The sequence below is a fragment of the Tamandua tetradactyla genome, chromosome 11, assembly GCF_023851605.1.
Source record: "Tamandua tetradactyla isolate mTamTet1 chromosome 11, mTamTet1.pri, whole genome shotgun sequence".
NCBI classification, from domain to species: domain Eukaryota; kingdom Metazoa; phylum Chordata; class Mammalia; order Pilosa; family Myrmecophagidae; genus Tamandua; species Tamandua tetradactyla.
In genome coordinates, this window is record NC_135337.1 from 84,176,850 (window position 1) to 84,199,706 (window position 22,857).

Below are 22,857 nucleotides of genomic sequence, written 5' to 3' on the forward strand. Positions count from 1 at the left end.
AGTCTCCAAGAGCTTTCCCAATTGCATTCACTTCCACAACACTTTTCAGCTATCTCATAACTAAGACCTAATACTCTATAGTTTTTCCTTCTCTTCTGAAATAGAAATTAAATTTAGATGCCAAATTGGATGAAGATAAATGACAGATGATCAGTTAAGGTTTCTCGATTAAAAATGAATGTCCTATCATTAAAAATAAATGGTGACCCTCTATTCTATATATCTTTTTTTGTAATGAAATGACAGCAATAAAATTTTTATTTATTTAAAAAAAATGGTGCAACCACTGTGAAAGGCAGTTTGGCAGTTCCTCAAAAAGCTGAATATAGAATTGCCATACGACCCAGCAATACCATTGCTAGGTATCTACTCAAAGGACTTAAGGGCAAAGACACAAACGGACATTTGCACACCAATGTTTATAGCAGCGTTATTTACAATTGCAAAGAGATGGAAACAGCCGAAATCTCCATCAACAGAAGAGTGGCTAAACAAACTGTGGTATATACATACGATGGAATATTATGCAGCTTTAAGATAGGATAAACTTATGAAGCATGTAATAACATGGATGGACCTAGAGAACATCATGCTGAGTGAGTCTAACCAAAAACTAAAGGACAAATACTGTATGGTCCCACTGATGTGAACGGACATTTGAGAATAAACTTGGAATATGTCATTGGTAACAGAGTCCAGCAGGAGGTAGAAACAGGGTAAGATAATGGGTAATTGGAGCTGAAGAGATACAGACTGTGCAACAGGACTAGATACAAAAACTCAAAAATGGACAGCACAATAATACCTAATTGTAAAGTAATCATGTTAAAACACTGAATGAAGCTGCATCTGAGCTATATGTTTTGTTTGTTTGTTTGTTTTTGTTTTTTGTTTGTTTGTTTGGTTGGTTTTTTGTGTTTTTTTTACTATTATTATTACTTTTATTTCTTTTCTCTATATTAACATTCTGTATCTTTGTCTGGTGTGTCGCTAGTTCTTCTAAACCGATGCAAATGTACTAAGAAACGATGATCATGCATCTATGTGATGATGTTAAGAATTACTGATTGCCTATGTAGAATGGTATGATTTATAAATGTTGGGTTAATAAAAAAAAAAAAGAAATTAATGCTTGGGATTAACATCTGTGGAAGGAAGGGGAAGGAGGAGGCATGGAAATCAAGCTGAACACATCTGACGACAGCCTTGACTGACCCCTTTGGAGCTCTGGAACCAGAATGGTTCTTTGGAGTTGCCCCCATTGGGCCAAGATGGCCAAACCTTTATACCCCCTGCACTGCTGTGAGCTGAGACAGAAAGGAAGACAGTATTGGACAAGGCAGCTCTCCGCAGCTCAGCCCATCCCAAATGGCTGACAGCTGATGGTTTTCTGCCCCCAGTCTTCCAAAAAGTTGGGGCAATGCTTCCTTCCTCATAGGGGAATTTGAGCGGCCCATTTCAGTGGCACCACATCACTAAGGAGAAAGGGAGGTGGGGAATTTATACACCAACTGCCAAAGGTCTTGGCTTGACTGGGACATTCATTTCCTGGCACTGTCAGCCAGAAGGAGCTCCAGCAAACCCTCAGGCAAAGCGGTGTGATTGATGGCAGGTGGAATTTGAGCAGATAGAAGATGCTCAAACATGCTAATGCCTGAGGGGACAAGGTGTCTACCCATGCAATCCAATCTGTGTGATTTTAGCAAAGATAAGAGAGAGTTAGGTCAATGGAACAAACCAAGCACCTGCCTGTTTCCTGCACGAGGTCACTTTATTAAGCTCTAGGCAGGCAGAGCTCCGAGGCACTAGAGGAGAGACAGATGTGGCCCCAGCCCACAGGGTACAAGGAATCTGTCCGGGAAGAGTCTTGGAGCTTTGGTCTTGCGGATTGGGAGAAAGAGCTCTGGCATAAGAGTGGGGACCCAGGAGTGGGGTTGGGACTGCAGGGGCTGAGGGCAGAATCTGGTCTTCAGTCACTAGAACAGGGAGTTGAAGTATTTTTGCAGATCCAGAATTTTCTCCAGTCGCATTTGGAGTCATTCCAGCCTTCACTTCTAAATTCTGCGCAGTCTTCCTCTCCACTGCTGTTGGGCTCCCCTTTGTTCCAGTACTTCATAAAGCTGTAGAGCCCCTCCGGAGCATGAGTCTCTGTCCTGAGACTTCCCCTCCTCCACCCAAGCTGCTAGCTCCTTCTACAGCTTTGAGAAGGAATGTCCCTCAGGCACCTGTCACCCTGTCTGACCACCTTTTTCAAATGTGTAAAAATCCCAGGTTCATAGGCTAGGCCAGTGAGTGGGGGAGGATCCCCAGGTAAAGTTCAAGCCAGGGTTTCAGAACCCCACCCCCAGTTAGTAGAGTTGGCTTCTCCTGAGACTTACCTGAGCAGCAGGGGTGAACCATCCAACCAGTGCCACGTGCCTTCATGTTTCAGGTCTGAAAGCCCCATCCAGGTCAGGCGGTTGGAAGTCAGCAGCTGCAAGAAGTTCTGGAGGGGTCAGGAAAGAGATTCACACCCATTTCTCCAGACTCAGTATCTTCCCACTCTCTTGATGGGAAATACATCTTATTTATTTCTTATTTTTAAAATTTTTATTTCTTTTCTTTTTTTCTTTTTAATGGTCTTCATTATTTAAAAATTTTCTTTCTTTTTCTTTTTTTATGTTATTTTTCTTTATTTTAATTTTTTCTTCCTTTTGCATTTTTTTATTTTTACATTTTCTTTATTTTTTGGTTCTTTTTTCTTTAATTTTTTTATTTCTCTCTCTTTTTAATTTTTCCTTTATTTTCTAAATTTTTACAAACACTCTCCCTTGCGCACTCCCCCATCCCCCATGCTCCCTACCTTTCATGCACAATATCCCCTCTTCCAGAAAGACCCTCAGATACGTGACCAGATCCATCTGGGAGTCCCCACCAGGCACACCTGCTCCTCAGCAGTTTTGATTACGACCAGCTGGGCCCCTACTTCCTGGCAGGCAGTGATAGAGTCATGCCAGTTCCGCTGGGTCTTGGAGAAGAAGTAGCAATTTCCTTGGAAGAATGTCCAGTCCCAGGGACAGGGACGGCACAGGCGGGCTGGGAGGGCAGGGAGGAGAGTATCATGGCTGGGACCCAGGTCTGGATGCCTGGATCCTTGTATCTGCTCCACCTTGCAAGCCCTGGAGAACTGAGGCCATTCTTTGCTAAACCCTGGGTGGGCCAGCCCCGCTCCTCCTCTTGAGACCCTTCCCCAACCCCAGGAGAACCCCCGAGACCTGTCCCCCATCTCCTCTATGTTGAGAGAGCTAGGGGCTTTAGAGCTCAGTACAGAAGGCAGGTGACTTGGCTTAATTTAGTGCCTCCTATGTACCTGGCCTTGAATGCAATTATCTGCATACCCATTTCACAGATGAGCTTTAGTTTAGGCTAAGAGAGTGACGTGAGCCAAGTGAAATCACACTGAGATCCCCTCCAGCCCCAGGATCCTGGCGTCTTGGCTACTCACCAACTCCAGCCTTTAGGTGGGTCAGTTCCTGGTAGATTTCTTCCTGCTTTGAATTCTCCAAACCCTGGGAACCTGGAGCTTCAGAGACTGTACCAAAAGAAAGGAAATTGCAATTATCGAGCACCTACTGTGTACCACACCCTGCACTGGATCCCCAGGAGCACTGTTTCTGAGAGTCAAGGTGAGGAAAACTGACTCCCAGAGAAGGCAGCATAAGTCAGTAATCTTTTCACCCCATCCCAATCCTCCCCTGTAACCAGAAGTGTGGAAGGGGCTTTCGGAGAGTCCAGGGGACCCATGAGGTACCATCCTTGCTTTCAGCCCCATCACCCTTCAGGATTTGGCCACCCCTTGTATGTCCACCTGTTCCAGGGTCTGCCCCTCACCTTGGACGAGAATGGCCACCAGAAGCACAGTGAAAAGCGCGAGGGAGAAGAGCTGCAGGGCCAGAGAAGCAGGGACCTGGCCCAAACACCCTGGAGAAGAACAAGATACGGCTCCACCATTTGTGTCACTGCCTCAGCCTGCCCCCTTCTCAGAACTCCTGTCCTCCTTCCTCCACCGCCCTGAGGACCCAGGAATGCATTCCCCCAGCCTCTACTTCCCCCAAAGTTTGATTCCCCAGCCTCCACTTCCTCAGGACCCAGCAGTCCTGTTCACTTGCCTTGACCTTCCCCAGGACTCAGGAGTCTGGACAGAGCTGTCCCTTCTTCCCATCCCCTAACCGTGCTCTACCTGTGAATCTCCTGAGGCCATAAGTCCATTGGAATCCAAAATCTTTTGGGGAATGTCTGATACCGCTGGTTATCAGTTCTTCTTCATCTGAAAGGGCAGAGCACCAGCTCAGAACCTGGGCAAGCTGAGACCAGAGTCCCAGATTTATTCCCTTCCTCAGGATCCCAGAATCCCAAAGCAACCTTACCCAAGGGGCCTAGATGCCTTGCCATCGGTTTCTTGGGGTCACTCATGTCCATCTTCCAGTTGCTGCTCTTCTCAATGCCTCCTACACAGACTGCTGGGGACCACAGCTTTTATTTCCCATCCCGTGGCATTCTGTAAACACACTCACACTCCGGAAGAGAAAAGGGGAACAGTGATGATGAGCCAGAAAACGCTAGAGGGAGGGGTCTGAGTTTCTGACATTCCAATGGGTCAGGACTTTAGGAAATCCAGGAGCTGTGAGATGCTTTTTATAAAATCTGATAACACCTGAAGTCAAGCTATATCATTATATTTCCTCAACCCAAAGCAGGGCTGGGCAAGCAGGGCCCCCAATCTTTTAGGAACCACCGTTCCCTTGGAATTACAGACTGTTGCTTTGGCTTGCTCATATCTTCATTTATGGTGATTTTTCCTGACTTTGGAAGTTGTGGTTGAATCATAATTTCTTGTTTATTTAATGCCAACTCTTGGGTACTTTTCTAATTTCTCTACCTACTAATTTAATTTGTTTCCCCACCATTCGGTAGATAATAGTATGATTCCCATTTACAGATTGAGGAAGCTCAGAGAGGTTAGGTAACTTGCTTAAGGTCACACAGCTCATAAATGGTGGAGCTGAGATTTGAACCCAGACAGAATGCCTTCAGAGTCTACGTAACCAAAGAGGGTTAAATGGTGTTAAAGAAGGAAACCAGAAGAATCATAGCAGTCTATTCATAATAGCCCTAAATTGGGAAAAAAGAAAAAAAACAAGTGGTCACCAATAGGTGAATGGCAAAAATTTGTGGTATGTTCACATGGTGGAATACTATACAGCAATGAAAAATAAACTACGGATACAAGCAACAGTGGATAAATCTCGTAACAGAGTGAAAGAAGCCAGACATAAAAGATTATACACCATAAGATTCCATTTATATAAATTTCGACAACAGGCAGAACTAATCTTTGGTGGGTAATAAGAATGGGGTTTATCTGAATGGGGCTGGGGATTGGCCAGGAAGGGACATAAAGGAAGTCTTCTGTGTGCTGGAAGGATCCTAAATTTTCATCTGAGAGGTGATTGATTACATCGTGTTTTCATATATAAGTTTCTTGAGCTGTACACTTTATATTTGTGCATTGTATTGTACATGCATTATACCTCCATTAAAAATGGAAAACACATACATGCATCATGATAAAACTGTTTGTTTTATTCTTTAATAAATGTTTTATTTTAGAATACTTTTAGACTTACAGAAAACTTATAAAGATGGTACAAAGAGTTCCTATCTATCCCTCACCCCATTTTCCCTGTGATTAACATCTCACATTATTTAGTACATTTTAAATTTACTATAGATTTATTTCAATTATTTTTTTAAAAAACATAGATACCCAAGATTCAGCTCAGCTCTACTGATCACAATCTTTGGGGGCTGGGACTAGATTTTGAAATGTTTAACTGATGATCAGTATTAGGGATTAACGATACTGATATCATTCATATGATACTTATTGCCTCATTAAAGTGTACAATGACATTATAACTTTAACATTCTTAACTAGGGAAGTATGTATATTGGGGAAGGGGAAGAGTGTCATATTATACTTTTTTTGTTTACTTTACAGTTCTCAGCTCAGAAATGGCCCACGATAAATACTTTTTTCTTTTTTTATTATTAATTAACGGAAAAAAAGAAATTAACCCAACATTTAGAAATCATACCATTCTACATATGCAATCAGTAATTCTTAACATCATCACATAGATGCATGATCATCGTTTCTTAGTACATTTGCATCGGTTTAGAAGAACTAGCAACACAACCGAAAAAGATATAGAATGTTAATATAGAGAAAAAAATAAAAGTAATAATAGTAAAAACAAAACAAAACAAAACAAAACAAAACAAAAACCTATACCTCGGATGCAGCTTCATTCTGTGTTTTAACATGATTACTTTACAGTTAGGTATTATTGTGCTGTCCATTTTTGAGTTTTTGTATCTAGTCCTGTTGCACAGTCTGTATCCCATCAGCTCCAATTGTCCATTATCTTACCCTGTTTCTAACTCCTGCTGGACTCTGTTACCAATGACATATTCCAAGTTTATTCTCGAATGTCGGGTCACATCAGTGGGACCATACAGTATTTGTCCTTTAGTTTTTGGCTAGACTCACTCAGCATAATGTTCTCTAGGTCCATCCATGTTATTACATGCTTCATAAGTTTATCCTGTCTTAAAGCTGCATAGTATTCCATCGTATGTATATACCACAGTTTGTTTAGCCACTCTTCTGTTGATGGAGATTTCGGCTGTTTCCATCTCTTTGCAATTGTAAATAATGCTGCTATAAACATTGGTGTGCAAATGTCCGTTTGTGTCTTTGCCCTTAAGTCCTTTGAGTAGATTCCCAGCAATGGTATTGCTGGGTCGTATGGCAATTCTATATTCAGCTTTTTGAGGAACCGCCAAACTGCCTTCCACAGTGGTTGCACCATTTGACATTCCCACCAACAGTGGATAAGTGTGCCTCTTTCTCCGCATCCTCTCCAGCACTTGTCATTTTCTGTTTTGTTGATAATGGCCATTCTGGTGGGTGTGAGATGATATCTCATTGTGGTTTTGATTTGCATTTCTCTAATGGCCAGGGACATTGAGCATCTCTTCATGTGCCTTTTGGCCATTTGTATTTCCTCTTCTGATAGGTGTCTGTTCAAGTCTTTTTCCCATTTTGTAATTGGGTTGGCTGTCTTTTTGTTGTTGAGATGAACAATCTCTTTATAAATTCTGGATACTAGACCTTTATCTGATATATCCTTTCCAAATATTGTCTCCCATTGTGTAGGCTGTCTTTCTACTTTCTTGATGAAGTTCTTTGATGCACAAAAGTGTTTAATTTTGAGGAGCTCCCATTTATTTATTTCCTTCTTCAGTGTTCTTGCTTTAGGTTTAAGGTCCATAAAACCGCCTCCAGTTGTAAGATCCATAAGATATCTCCCAACATTTTCCTCTAACTGTTTTATGGTCTTAGACCTAATGTTTAGATCTTTGATCCATTTTGAGTTAACTTTTGTATAGGGTGTGAGAGATGGGTCTTCTTTCATTCTTTTGCATATGGATATCCAGTTCTCTAGGCACCATTTATTGAAGAGACTGTTCTGTCCCAGGTGAGTTGGCTTGACTGCCTTATCAAAGATCAAATGTCCGTAGATGAGAGGGTCTATATCTGAGCACTCTATTCGATTCCATTGGTCGATATATCTATCTTTATGCCAATACCATGCTGTTTTGACCACTGTGGCTTCATAATATGCCTTAAAGTCAGGCAGCGCGAGACCTTCAGCTTCGTTTTTTTTCCTCAAGATGTATTTTGCAATTCGGGGCACCCTGCCCTTCCAGATAAATTTGCTTATTGGTTTTCCTATTTCTGAAAAATAAATTGTTGGGATTTTGATTGGTATTGCATTGAATCTGTAAATCAATTTAGGTAGGATTGACATCTTAACTATATTTAGTCTTCCAATCCATGAACACAGTATGCCCTTCCATCTGTTTAGGTCTTCTGTGATTTCTTTTAGCAGTTTTTTGTAGTTTTCTTTGTATAGGTCTTTTGTCTCTTTAGTTAAATTTATTCCTAGGTATTTTATTCTTTTAGCTGCAATTGTAAATGGGATTCGTTTCTTGATTTCCCCCTCAGCTTGTTCAATACTAGTGTATAGAAATGCTACAGGTTTTTGGATGTTGATCTTGTAACCTGCTACTTTGCTGTACTCATTTATTAGCTCTAGTAGTTTTGTTGTGGATTTTTCCGGGTTTTCGATGTATAGTATCATATTGTCTGCAAACAGTGATAGTTTTACTTCTTCCTTTCCAATTTTGATGCCTTGTATTTCTTTTTCTTGTCTAATTGCTCTGGCTAGAACCTCCAACATGATGTTGAATAATAGTGGTGATAATGGACATCCTTGTCTTGTTCCTGATCTTAGGGGGAAAGTTTTCAATTTTTCCCCACTGAGGATGATATTAGCTGTGGGTTTTTCATATGTGCCCTCTATCATTTTAAGGAAGTTCCCTTGTATTCCTATCTTTTTAAGTGTTTTCAACAGGAAAGGATGTTGAATCTTGTCAAATGCCTTCTCTGCATCAATTGAGATGATCATGTGATTTTTCTGCTTTGATTTGTTGATAGGGTGTATTACATTAATTGATTTTCTTATGTTGAACCATCCTTGCATACCTGGGATGAATCCTACTTGGTCATGGTGTATAATTCTTTTAATGTGTTGTTGGATACGATTTGCTAGAATTTTATTGAGGATTTTTGCATCTATATTCATTAGAGAGATTGGCCTGTAGTTTTCTTTTTTTGTAATATCTTTGCCTGGTTTTGGTATGAGGGTGATGTTGGCTTCATAGAATGAATTAGGTAGCTTTCCCTCCACTTAGATTTTTTTGAAGAGTTTGAGGAAAGTTGGTACTAATTCTTTCTGGAATGTTTGATAGAATTCACATGTGAAGCCGTCTGGTCCTGGACTTTTCTTTTTAGGAAGTTTTTTTTTTATTATTAACGGAAAAAAAAAAGTTAACACAACATTTAGAAATCATACCATTCTACATATGCAATCAGTAATTCATAACTTCATCACTTAGATGCATGATCATCGTTTCTTAGTACATTTGCATCGATTTAGAGGAACTAGCAACACAACAGAAAAAGATATAGAATGTTAATATAGAGAAAAGAAATAAAAGTAGTAATAATAGTAAAAAACAAAAAAAAACCCTATAGCTCAGATGCAGCTTCATTCAGTGTTTTAACATGATTACTTTACAATTAGGTATTACTGTGCTGTCCATTTTTGAGTTTTTGTATCTAGTCCTGTTGCACAGTCTGTATCCCTTCAGCTCCTATTACCCATTATCTTACCCTGTTTCTAACTCCTGATGGACTCTGTTACCAATGACATATTTCAAGTTTATTCTCGAAGGTCCATTCACATCAGTGGGATCATACAGTATTTGTCCTTTAGTTTTTGGTTGGACTCACTCAGCATAATATTCTCTAGGTCCATCCATGTTATTACATGCTTCATAAGTTTATCTTGTCTTAAAGCTGCATAATATTCCATCGTACGTATATACCACAGTTTGTTTAGCCATTCTTCTGTTGATGGACATTTTGGCTATTTCCATCTCTTTGCAATTGTAAGTAACTCTGCTATAAACATTGGTGTGCAAATGTCCGTTTGTGTCTTTGCCCTTAAGTCTATTATCCAAAATTTATAAAGAGATTGTTCAACTCAACAACAAAAAGACAGCCAACCCAATTACAAAATGGGAAAAAGACTTGAACAGACACCTACCAGAAAAGGAAATACGGATGGCCAAGAGGCACATGAAGAGATGCTCAATGTCCCTGGCCATTAGAGAAATGCAAATCAAAACCACAATGAGATATCATCTCACACCCACCAGAATGGCCATTATCAACAAAACAGAAAATGACAAGTGCTGGAGAGGATGCGGAGAAAGAGGCACACTTATCCACTGTTGGTGGGAATGTCAAATGGTGCAACCACTGTGGAAGGCAGTTTGGCGGTTCCTCAAAAAGCTGAATGTAGAATTGCCATATGACCCAGCAATACCATTGCTAGGTATCTACTCAAAGGACTTAGGAAGCTTTTGAATGACTAATTCAATTTCTTTACTTGTGATTGGTTTGTTGAGGTCATCTATGTCTTCTTGAGTCAAAGTTGGTTGTTCATATCTTTCCAGGAACCCATCCATTTCATCTAAATTGTTGTATTTATTAGCGTAAAGTTGTTCATAGTATCCTGTTATTACCTCCTTTATTTCTGTGAGGTCAGTAGTTATGTCTCCTCTCCCATTTCTGATCTTATTTATTTGCATCCTCTCTCTTCTTCTTTTTGTCAATTTTGCTAAGGGCCCATCAATCTTATTGATTTTCTCATAGAACCAACTTCTGGTCTTATTGATTTTCTCTATTGTTTTCATGTTTTCAATTTCATTTATTTCTGCTCCAAGCTTTGCTATTTCTTTCCTTTTGCTTGCTTTGGGGTTAGTTTGCTGTTCTTTCTCCAGTTCTTCCAAGTGGACAGTTAATTCCTGCATTTTTGCCTTTTCTTCTTTTCTGATATAGGCATTTAGGGCAATAAATTTCCCTCTTAGCACTGCCTTTGCTGCGTCCCATAGGTTTTGATATGTTGTGTTTTCATTTTCATTCACCTCGAGGTATTTGCTAATTTCTCTAGCAATTTCTTCTTTGACCCAGTCGTTGTTTAAGAGTGTGTTGTTGAGCCTCCATGTATTTGTGAATTTTCTGGCACTCCGCCTATTATTGATTTCCAACTTCATTCCTTTATGATCCGAGAAAGTGTTGTGTATGATTTCAATCTTTTTAAATTTGTTAAGACTTGCTTTGTGACCCAGCATATGGTCTATCTTTGAGAATGATCCATGAGCACTTGAAAAAAGGTGTATCCTGCTGTCGTGGGATGTAATGTTCTATAAATGTCTGTTAAGTCTAGCTCATTTATAGTAATATTCAGATTCTCTATTTCTTTATTGATCCTCTGTCTAGATGTTCTGTCCATTGATGAGAGTGGTGAATTGAAGTCTCCAACTATTATGGTATATGTGTCTATTTCCCTTTTCAGTGTTTGCAGTGTATTCCTCACGTATTTTGGGGCATTCTGGTTCGGTGCGTAAATATTTATGATTGTTATGTCTTCTTGTTTAATTGTTCCTTTTATTAGTAGATAGTGTCCTTCTTTGTCTCTTTTAACTGTTTTACATTTGAAGTCTAATTTGTTGGATATTAGTATAGCCACTCCTGCTCTTTTCTGGTTGTTATTTGCATGAAATATCTTTCCCAACCTTTCACTTTCAATCTATGTTTATCTTTGGGTCTAAGATGTGTTTCCTGTAGACAGCATATAGAAGGATCCAGTTTTTTAATCCATTCTGCCAGTCTATGTCTTTTGATTGGGGAATTCAGTCCATTAACATTTAGTGTTGTTACTGTTTGGATAATATTTTCCTCTACCATTTTGCCTTTTGTATTATATATATCATATCTGATTTTCCTTCTTTCTACACTCTTCTCCATACCTCTCTCTTCTGTCTTTTCGTATCTGACTCTAGTGCTCCCTTTAGTATTTCTTGCAGAGCTGGTCTCTTGGTCACAAATTCTCTCAGTGACTTTTTGTCTGAGAATGTTTTAATTTCTCCCTCATTTTTGAAGGATAATTTTGCTGGATATAGGAATCTTGGTTGGCAGTTTTTCTCTTTTAGTATTTTAAATATATCATCCCACTGTCTTCTAGCTTCCATGGTTTCTGCTGAGAAATCTACACAAAGTCTTATTGGGTTTCCCTTGTATGTGATGGATTGTTTTTCTCTTGCTGCTTTCAAGATCCTCTCTTTCTCTTTGACCTCTGACATTCTAACTAGTAAGTGTCTTGGAGAACGCCTATTTGGGTCTAATCTCTTTGGGGTGCACTGCACTTCTTGGATCTGTAATTTTAGGTCTTTCATAAGAGTTGGGAAATTTTCAGTGATAATTTCTTCCATTAGTTTTTCTCCTCCTTTTCCCTTCTCTTCTCCTTCTGGGACACCCACAACACGTATTTGTGCGGTTCATATTGTCCTTGAGTTCCCTGATACCCTGTTCAAATTTTTCCATTCTTTTCCGGATAGTTTCTGTTTCATTTTGGAATTCAGATGTTCCATCCTCCAAATCACTAATTCTATCTTCTGTCTCTTTAAATCTATCATTGTAGGTATCCATTGTTTTTTCCATCTTTTCTACTTTATCCTTCACTTCCATAAGTTCTGTGATTTGTTTGTTCAGTTTTTCTATTTCTTCTTTTTGTTCAGCCCATGTCTTCTTCATGTCCTCCCTCAATTTATCGATTTCCTTTTTGAAGAGGTTTTCCATTTCTGTTCGTATATTCAGCATTAGTTGTCTCAGCTCTTGTATCTCATTTGAACTATTGGTTTGTTCCTTTGACTGGGCCATATTCTCAATCTTCTGAGCGTGGACCGTTATCTTCTGTTGCTGGCGTCTGGGCATTTAGTCAGATTTCCCTGGGTGTCGGACCCAACAAGGTTGTAAGATTTTTCTGTGAAATCTCTGGTTTCTGTTTTTCTTTTCCTGCCCAGTAGGTGGCGCTCGTGGCACACGTTTGTCTCACGAGTTTGGAAGGGATCCCCCTGGTCACCGTTCTCCGCGGCCTGGGGATTTCCGATCCAATTCTCTCAGTTGGTTCGGGGGGCCGCACGTGGTGGGGTCGTCAGCCGCCGAGGCTTGAGGGGACCCTGTGGCTCCTTTATTAATTTCCCTATTGGTGTTTGGTTGGACCCAGTCCCTGCCACTGTCGGAAATTCCCTCCTCTCCCTGGAGGGGTTTCGGTCGCCGGCTGCAGCGGCCCGGGGAATTCGCCACCGGACCAGGAAGCCACCCGTGGGGGAGGGCCACCGCGGCTTGGGTAGCCCTCTGATCCGAGACTCGTAGCCGGTCCAGGAAGCCGCCCACAAAAGAGGGGTGCTGGCCGCCGCGGCTTGGGAAACTTGCCTCTCCGAGACTCTCAGCCGGCCCGGGAAGGAGGGAGGGAGGAGCTCCGGCCGCCACAGCTGCCGCTGCTCGTGGAGTCGCGTGCCACTCGGGGATCTCACGGCAGCCGAGTCTCGCAGTCAGACTAGCCAGTCCAGACTGGGGTACGCTGTGTGTCCATTCCCTGCCGTGGCCCCGGGAGCTGTTCTGCACTGTTTCTGTTCACCTATTAGTTGCTCTGGAGGAGGAACTAAGACGCACGTACCTCACTAAGCCACCATCTTGGTCCCGCCTCTCCTCATATCATTTTTAATAACATTTACTCTAGACTCTGGTCTAAAGGTTCTGTACTAGCTGCTTCTTCATTTTCTTGTTACAGCTCTTTTGGCTCTGAGGGATTCCTCGACTTCCTTGTTCTTCTCTTTGTTTCTGCCCATTGAACTTCTCCCATTGCTGGCAGTCTCCCGTGCTGATAAATACTTTTTTGATGAGAGTAATGCAAAACTGTAATTCCACTTTCTACTACAATTAATTCCAGTATGGAAGATTCTTTAGAAAGACACTTAATAAAACAGAATTGTGGGGTGTTTTGGTTTGCTAAGGCTGCTGGAATGCAATATACCAGAAATGGGTTGGCTTTTATAAAGGGAATTTATTAAATTACAAGTTTACTGTTCAGAGGCCATAAAATGTCCAAACTAAGGCATCCAGAGAAAGATACCTTGACTTAAGAAAGGCCAATGCTTATCACATGGGAAGGCACATGGCTGGTATCTGCTGGTCCTTGTTCCAGGTTCCATTGCTTCTAGCTTCTGATGCCAGTGATTTGCACTCTAAGCATCTCTGGGCCTTCACTTACTCCTCTGGGACACAACTCTGGGTTCTGGCTTGCTTAGCATCTCAGGGAAAGACACATGGCAACTTCTGCTGGGCTCTGTATCTTCAGACATCTGTGTCTAGGCATCTGCTCTCTCGTCAGCTCTGATTCCTGTCTAGCTTTTGCTGGCTCTCTCAGCTCCTGGCATCTCCTGGGGCTTCTGCATTTCCAAATATCTGGGTCTCTGTAGGCTCTGAGCTTTCTCCAAATGTTTCCTCTTTTAAAGGACTCCAGTAAACTAATCAAGACCCACCTTAGATGGGTGGAGTCATATCTCCAGCTAATCAAAAGGTCACACCCACAATTGGGTATGTCGTATCTCCATGGAAACAATCCAATCAAAAGGTTTCCATCGCACACGGGGCAACTAAGAAATGACAAATTTCAATGTATTAAGGGCCAAATGTCAAATACCAACATTAGGTACTCTTGTCAACAATGTCTTTCTTTTTTTTTTTTATTTTAGGTGCAAGACCTGGGATTTGAACCCAGGTCTCCCACATGGAAAGGGAGCGTTCTACCACTGAACCGCCGTACACCCAGGTTTTTCATTTTTAAAGACCACAGGTATGGCTAGACAGAAAGGACAATGGGGGGCCTCCAAACCAGCCAGATTTCATCTTCTACATAAGTGAGTAGAAGAAACATCTAAAGGGAAATAAAATATGAGGATATAAGATTCCAAAGAAGCCCCATTTTATTATTAAAGGGTGTACAAAGTCTTGCTGAGAAGAAGCAATGCTGTTTCCCCTTCCAGGGTAACAGATGTGCTACTTCCACAATCCCCAACCTTCTCTTCTCTTCTACTGGCACTTCCCATGTCAGTTAAAGTGTTGTAGAGACAGTTGATGTGTTTGTTAAGATTATGCAGGTCTTCAGTGAACATCCTATTCCCAACCATTTTTTTCTTTCTGATACGATGTTGCAATTCCTTGCCTTTCCAGCCTCAAAGCCATATGGGACTTTTGATCAGTTTTGGGATGTTTTTCTTTCTTTTCTTCAAACTGTTTTTATTGACATATCTTCACACACATATAGTCAGTACACGGTGTACAATCAATAGCTCACAACAGCATCACATTGTTGTGTATTCATCATCATCATTTTCAGAACATTTGCATCACTCCAGAAAAATAAAAAGAAAAAACTCATGCATCCCATACCCCTTACCCTTCCCTCTCATTGACCACTAGTATTTCAATCCACCCAATTTATTTTACCCCTTATCCCCCTATTATGTTTTTTTAACTTTTTATTAATTAAAAACAATTACAAGAAACAAACATTCCCAACACATACACTCAGCAATTCACAATATCATCACATAGTTGCATATTCATCATCATGATTGTTTCCCAGAACATTAGCATCAATTCAGAAAAAGAAATAAGAAGACAACAGAAAAATATAAAAAACAGAAAAAAAAATTTTACAGGCCATACCCCTTACTGATCCCTTTCATTGATCACTAGCATTTCAAACTAAATCTATTTTAACATTTGTTCCCCCTATTATTTACTTTTATTCCATATGTTCCTCTCATCTGTTGACAAGGTAGATAAAAGGAGCATCAGACACAAGGTTTTCACAATCACACAGTCACATTGTGAAAGCTGTATCATTATACAACCATCATCAAAAAACATGGCTACTGGAACACAGCTCTACATTTTCAGGCACTTCCCTCCAGCCTCTCCATTACATCTTGAATAACAAGATGATATCTACTTGATGCATAAGAATAACCTCCAGGATAACCTCTCGACTCTGTTTGGAATCTCTCAGCCATTGATACTTTGTCTCATTTCACTCTTCCCCCTTTTGGTCAAGAAGGTTTTCTCAATCCCTTGATGCTGAATCTCAACTCATTCTGGGATTTCTGTCCCACGCTACCAGGAAGATCCACACCCCTGGGAGTCATGTCCCACACAGACAGGGGGAGGGTGGTGAGATTGCTTGTTGTGTTGGCTGGAGAGAGAGGCCACATCTGAGCAACAAAAGAGGTTCTCTTGGGGGTGACTCTTAGGCCTAATTTTAAGTAGGCTTGACCTATCCCCTGTGGGGTTAAGTTTCATATGAACAAACCCCAAGACTTGGGGCTCAGCCTATAGCTTTGGTTGTCCACACTGCTTGTGAGAATATCAAGAATTCAACTTGGGGAAATTGAGTTCTTCCCCGTTCTCACCATTCCCCGAAGGGGACTTTGCAAATACTTTTCCACTCACTGATCAAATCACTCTGGGATTCATCAGGGCATCAGCTGGACAAACCAACAAAATCTCATGTCCTATACAAAGTTCCATGTACTTAAGGTGTTCAATCAACTATCTACATAAGTTATATTAGGAGATGCACTAGTCAAAGTATAAATTTGTACCAAATAAACATTTTTTGCTTTAGTCTCACACGTTAGTTGAAATTTTAAAATATTAAGTACCATCTATTTTCAGCACACTGCAGTAATGACATTCTTTTGTTCTTCCTCGTGCAAAAACGTTTTTTAAATTTGTTGTAGAGATTATTTTAATGCCTGGATACATCCTAGAGTATATTAAGCAGATAATCAAAAAGTATTGGCAAAGTCCCCTGAGGGATAAAGTCTATGGAACTATTAAACCTTACCATCAATGAATCCCTTGATACTGTATCAAACTTTAGGGACACCCAAATAGGCCATGCCCTCGATCATGAAGCTCTTGTGAAGCTTATGTAGGGAATGGAGAAGCTTAGGCTACCTATAGGTATGCCTAAGAGTTACTTCTGGAGGACCTCTGTTGTTGCTCAGATGTAGCCTCAGTCTCCCTAAGCCCAACTCTGCAAGTGAAATCATTGCCCTCCCTACATGGGACAAGACATCCAGAGGTGAAAGTCTCCCTGGCGATGTGGGAGAGGACTCCTAGGAATGAATCCGGACCTGGCACCTTAGGATCAATAATTCCATCCCGACCAAAAAGGGGAAAAGAAGTAATTAGTAAACTATCAGTGGCAGAGAGAGTTCAAATAGAGTCGAGAGGCTACTCTGGGGATTGCTGTTACACAAAGCTTCAGCTAGACCTTGCTACCTATCATAACCTGCCAACCCCCAGCCAGGACCATTCCAGCCAATCCTAAAGAACACCTAGGGCAATATATAAGATTCCACAAGGGTTCCATGTACTAGAATAACTTTCCAGAAACTTACAACCTCCAGATGGGTTCTTGCTCCAGCTGGCTCAGCCTCTCCAGAACATCAGATAGTCCCATCTCTTTACCCCATAAGTGACAGACCCTTCCAATATCAAAAATTTAGAATTACCATAGCCCAAACACCCCTAAAGAGAGGGATGGAAAGATCAAAGGTGATGGTGGAGTTATATATAGTAGATAGGAATTAACAAATAAAAATGCTGAATCATTAAATTGATATCTCTTTCAGTCTCCAGTATTTTAGAGCAGCTAGAAGTAAAAACCTGAAATTGTGAAATCGTAACCTCTGCCAAACTCTGAAATATGTTCTACAACTAATTGTGGTGTTGTGTTTTGAAATACATATCTTTTTTGTATATATGGTATTTTTCACCAAAAAAAAAGAAGGAAAAAAGTCGATTGTGATGATGAGAAAATATTTAAGCCCTCTAGCCTCCTATATTCTGGAGCAGCTAGAAGGAAAAATATGAGAGGATTTTATGGTAGCCCATGACAAACTCTTATAACCACTTGTTGAAGAGTGCTTTGAAAACTATTGCTTTTTTATTTCTTTGCTTTATATATGTTTACTATACAATAAAAAAGAGTTTTAAAAAATCCCTAAGAGGAAAAAATAAATAATGAAATAAATAAATAAATTGACCATAGATCTGAGGGTCTGTTTTGGAACTCTCAATTCAATTCCATAGATCAGTATGTCTATCTTTATGTCAGTACCAGGCTATGTTGGCCACGGTTGCTTCATAAAATGCTTTAAAGTCAGGACATTTGAGTCTTCCAATCTATAAGAAGGAGAAGGTGAAGGCAGGAGTGAGGACAAACCTTTCTCAAGAAGTCTGAGGACGCCTGGAAGACTGAGGGTGTTTTCCCTCTAAGGTGCTAGCCTGTGTTCCTGGAGACCTCCCTGTTCTGAGATGTGAGGTATGGAAACTTGGGGGCTGCAGCAACTCCCGCAGCTTTAAGAGCCAGCTTCCCTGCAGGCAGAACTCTGTACAGAGCCATGACCTCCTTTCTGGGACTCTCGAGGGCAAGAGTGTCCAGAAGAGGGTAAGACTCGACATGGGGGATATGAGCAAATATTGAGGGTGCATGGTAACCCAAAGACAGGTAAAATGCTGGCGAGATAGAGGAAGGTGCATGGCAGGTAGAGAAGGGCTCAGGAAATACAGAGGCAAGGAGGCGGGAAGATGTGGCTTCTGTTGAATAACCTGTGGTTGGAGCTACCTCGACAGCCCGGGTGGGTGTGGTCCAGCTTGGCGAGAAGCCCAGAGAGTTGCTCACCGCCTGTCCCCTGCCCGCAGCCCACTGTGGTCCTTCTCTGGGGGGAAATGGGAGGGCAAAAAGGCACCAGGCTTGGGCACAGCCCAAGGAAGAAAGAGGAACCTCATTCCATGTGTGGGGGCATGGCACAGCCCTGCTTGCTTATGTGTCCTTCTGTGGTCGTTTGCTGTGATTCTGGAATTCTGTTACCGGCAAGCCTCTGAGAGGCCAACCCAGCTGGCCCACATTTCACCCAAGGGGAATTGAGTCCTCTAAAGCAGTGGGCGGTGTCTGAGTCATGGGGAAGCGAGTAGAAGCCGACATGGGGTAGATCTTCAGGGAAATCCTTTGCCCATGAATTTTGAAGAGACATCAAGTGTTCTAGTTTGCTGGCTGCCGGAATGCAACACACCAGAGACGGATTAGCTTTTAATAAAAGGGGATTTATTTTGTTGGTTCTTCAGAGGAAAGGCAGCTAACTTTCCACTGAGGTTCTTTCTTACGTGGAAGGCACAGGATGGTCTCTGCTGGTCTTCTCTCCAGGCCCCTGAGTTCCAACAATTTTCCCTGGGGTGACTTCTTTCTGCATCAGCAAAGGCCTGGACTGAGCTGCCAGTGCTGAGATGAGGAATGCCAAGCTGCTTAGGGCTGTACTACATTGAGAGAGCTCTCATTTAAGCACCAGCCAATTAAGTCAAACGCCACTCATTGCAGCAGACACACCTCCTAGCCGACTGCAGATGTAATTAGCAACAAATGAGGTTCACGCACCATTAGCTTATGTCCGCAGCAACAAGACTAGGTATGCTCACCTGGCCAGGTTGACAACTGAATCTAACTATCACACCAAGCATGTAGGGAAGGAAGGCTTCCTGGAAGAGGTGGTATTAAAAGATGATGAGCTTTGTTAGTAGAAAAAGGAGAGGAATATAAGGTTGGGAATGTCGGGCTGGGCAGATGTGTATCTCTCTGTAGCATAGAGGTTGAACTGGACGGTGGGTTGAGCAAAATTTACCCACTGACTTCATTCACTAGATATTCATTGAGTACCTACAATGAATCAGGTACTGTGCTGGGTGCCAGGGCCACAGCAGTGAATTAGATTAAGTCATTCCCTGTTGGAGCTCATGGTCTAGGGAGGTGGACAGATCTGTGAAGCAGGGAATTTCTACACATTATATGACCAAGGAGCTGGGGAAACCCAGAGGAAGCATCTGACCCAGCTTGGAGGAGACAGACCTGATTATTGGCTTGTTGGAGTAGAGAATGAGTGTGATGGTAGGTGAAGGGGTATTTCCTATAGAAGCAGTGATTTTCAGCAGGGGGGGCAATTTTGCCCTCCAGGGGACATGTGGCAGTGTCGCAACTGGAGAGGAGGTGCTCCTGGGCATTGGTAGGCTGTAAACATCCTGTGAGGCATGGGGCAGCCCCTCACAACAAAGAATTATCTGGCTCAAAATGTCAATAGTGCAGAATAGTGGGAAAGCTTAGTCAGCATAGGGCAGATCAGTAGGGGAGAGAGAACGTGATCCACTGGAGAAACTGAAAGATGTTCAGGGGGTTGCAAAGCTCCAAGAGTGGAGTCAAGTCTGCAGCTTGATTCCAAGGACCCAAGTGCCAGGCTGAAGGGTCAGGAATTAATTTGGAAGGAAGGAGGGGATCACGATGTTAAACCTTTAGAGAAATATACCAATTATAGGAGGACGTCTCCTCTGATCGTCCGAGCCTGTGTTCCTGGAGACCTTCCTTGTTCTGAGAGGTGGGGAATGGAACCCTGGGGGCTGCAGCAACTCCCACAGCTCCAGGAGCCGGCTTCTCGATGTTTGGGCTCTGCTGATGTGTCTCCGGAGGTGGGAAACTCTCTATTTTCCCAGGAAGCCCAATTGAGCACAAGAGCATGTTCAACCAGACAGCTCTATGCTTGGGCCTCAGCTCTGCTTTTAGCTGTGCAGCTGTAAACAGTTCACCTCAGCTCTCCGAGCCTCCGTTTTTCCACATGTGAAATGGGTACACAGATCAACCTCAAATGAATGTCATGAGAAATTGCATGGCACAGGTCTCTTACCACCAAACAGATGCCCAAGAAAAGTTTTGTCTTTTGCCTTTCATTTAAAGAAAAAACACCATTACAAAACAGAGGGAGTGTTTTGGTAAGGTTTGTGGCAATTTTTATACCTATAAAAATATTTTAAAATGCGTATCTATAAAGACTGATTATGCTGCCCATTAGGATCTAGGGACAATGTGTCTGTCCACCCCAGAGGTAGCAAATGAGACCCATGGAAGTGTTTGTTTTGGCTGCAGAGGGTTTACAATGGAGAAATTGTACATTACATCAAGAGTTCTCAACTTCGACACTATTGACATTTTGTACCACATAATTCTTTATCGTGGGCGGTTGTCCTGTGCATTGTAAGATATTTAGCAATGTCCCTGACCTTCACCCAAGGATGCCAGTAGTATCCACACCTCTTCATAACCCAGTTATGAACCAAAAATATCTCTAGACACAGCCAAGTGTCCCCTGGGTTTGGGGGAGGTGTGCAAAATTATCCCTAGTTGAAAACTTTTGCATTGTAGTGTTCAGATTTCTGGCTTCTCCCCAGTTTAGAAGATCCAGTCCTGCCCGGCTAGAACCTGCCTGGACAGACATGGCTAGGACTGAGTCACATTCAGCCCTTAGCTGGGATTATGCTGTGCGGTTTACCACAGTCCCCACTGTGCCCTATTGCCTCCCAAACATCAGCTCCAGACCCAGCAGTATTTCACTCTGGTCTGAACTGCGCATCTTTCTATAATAGAGAAATGCTCTTTGTAACACAATTCTCTACGGATACAGAAAAGCCCAACAGCAGAGAATCCCAAGAATAATAGGAAAGTGAAAATCTGTAACATTTGTTCTGTGAGCTTCTACGGCTGATCTCACGGCCTTTTCCGCAGGATGATTTACAAATAATTCTGGGGGCTTGGGTACCTGGCTTTCCCCAGTGGTGTTATTTCTGTAATAACTGCCAGTGGGCACCAGAGGTTCCTCTGTTGGGCTCCCTGCCTTCTGATAGGAGGACAGAACTCTGATGAAGAGCACCAGCCAATGCACAGCCAACTTGCAGAGATGATGAGAGCTGTTTTTTGCATAGGTTTGCTTGGTTTTGATAGCTCCTGACTAGCGAGAAAATCTTTGTCATATCACCAGCTGATTACCGACTGAGAAACAGACACTTCATGGAATAAATCACAGAGTCAACATTTTGAAGTACTCAAATGTACATCTGCAACAAAAAGATTATAAAACAAACAAAGACACAGGAAATGATGGTCCATCCAAAGGAAAAGGATAAAAGTTCAGAAAACACCAACAAAGTATTACAGACTGTGGACATTTGGACAGAAACCTAAAAAAAAAAATAAACCCTCAATATAGTCAAGGAAATGTAGGAAAATACAGAGAAGGAGCTAAAGGATATCAGGAAACAATGAAAGAACAATATGAGAATCTCATTAAAGAGGTAGAAATTTTTTAAAGGAACCAGACAGAACTATTAGAGTTGAAGACCACAATGAAGAAAATTTTCAGGAGAGTTTCAACAGCAGGTTAGAGCTGGTAGAAGAAAAATTCAGCAAACTCAAAGACGAGACAATTGAAATGAGTCAGACTGAGGAGCAGAAAGAAAAAAGAATGAAAATAGCCTAAGAGACCATCAAGCAGACCAATACACTCATTATGGGGGTCTCAGAAGGAGAAAAAGAGAGAAAGGAGAAGAAGGAATATTCAAAGAACTAAAGAAAGAAAACTTCCCAAACTTAGCAAAAGACATGAACACATGCATCCAAAAAGCCAACGGAACACCAAATAGGATAAACTTGAAGAAAAATATGCCCTGTGTTTCAGTTTGCCAAAGCTGCCAGAATGCAGTATATGCCAGAAATGGGTTGGCTTTTACAACAGGGATTTCTTAACTTATGATTTACAGTCCTTAGGCCATGAAAATGTCCGACTCATAGCCAAAATAGAATGCTACCTGGGCTCTGAAGACGGGCTGCTGGCGTCTGGGACACCTCTGTCACACGGGAAGGCCCAGGACAGTGTCTGCTGGTCCTTCACTCCCAGATTTCATTGCCTTCAGCTTCTTTTCCCAGTGGCTTCCTCTCTGAGCTTCTGTGGGTCCTTTCCTGGCTTCTCTGGGGTTCTTCTCTATGAGCCTCTCTTCATTTCATCTCTTAGCTGCTGTATGTGTTTTATCCTCATATAAAGGACTCCAGTAAAAGGATTAAAGCCCACCTTGAATGAGGTGGGTCACATCTCAATTGAAATAACTTAATCAAAAGGTCCCACCTAAATAGATCTGCACCCACACGAATGCATTGAAAGCTTATGGCCTTTTCTGGGGTACAGCAGCTTCAAACTACCCACACCCCATCACCTACTGATCAAGCTGTTGAATGAAAGGAACAAGAAGCATGTTCTGAAAGCTACAAGAGAAAAGCACTGTGTTAGGTACAAGGGAGTCCCAATTACATCAAGTCCCAGTTCCTCATCAGAAAC

The 22,857-nt window shown here is 41.8% G+C and overlaps 1 protein-coding gene across 2 annotated transcripts; it reads right to left on the minus strand.

The window, feature by feature from the left end:
• Positions 1 to 1,726: 1,726 nt before the first annotated feature.
• Positions 1,727 to 4,551, minus strand: LOC143649638 (CD209 antigen-like protein 2). 2 transcript variants are annotated; one of them, XM_077119567.1, is made up of 7 exons: positions 4,407 to 4,551; positions 4,220 to 4,306; positions 3,871 to 3,960; positions 3,485 to 3,571; positions 2,924 to 3,075; positions 2,379 to 2,473; positions 1,727 to 2,120 (listed from the first exon to the last, which is right to left on the minus strand). In XM_077119567.1, the coding sequence occupies exons 1-7, from the start codon at positions 4,456 to 4,458 to the stop codon at positions 1,970 to 1,972; spliced, it is 714 nt and encodes a 237-aa protein (XP_076975682.1). In that variant the 5' UTR covers positions 4,459 to 4,551; the 3' UTR covers positions 1,727 to 1,969. The 2 variants fall into 2 exon arrangements, with proteins under 2 accessions (XP_076975682.1, XP_076975681.1); XM_077119566.1 differs by having other exon boundaries at positions 2,379 to 2,485.
• Between the last annotated feature and the right edge of the window lie 18,306 nt (positions 4,552 to 22,857).

What these genes read in the sequence shown, in the direction of transcription:
- LOC143649638 (XM_077119566.1), bottom strand. Translation starts at nt 4,458, where the DNA reads ATGGACATGAGTGACCCCAAGAAACCGATGGCAAGGCATCTAGGCCCC. An exon ending in TGGCCTCAGGAGATTCACAG is followed by an intron (nt 3,961 to 4,219) that starts GTAGAGCACGGT and finishes GTTCTTCTCCAG; the next exon opens with GGTGTTTGGGCCAGGTCCCT. An exon ending in GGTGGCCATTCTCGTCCAAG is followed by an intron (nt 3,572 to 3,870) that starts GTGAGGGGCAGA and finishes CTTTTGGTACAG; the next exon opens with TCTCTGAAGCTCCAGGTTCC.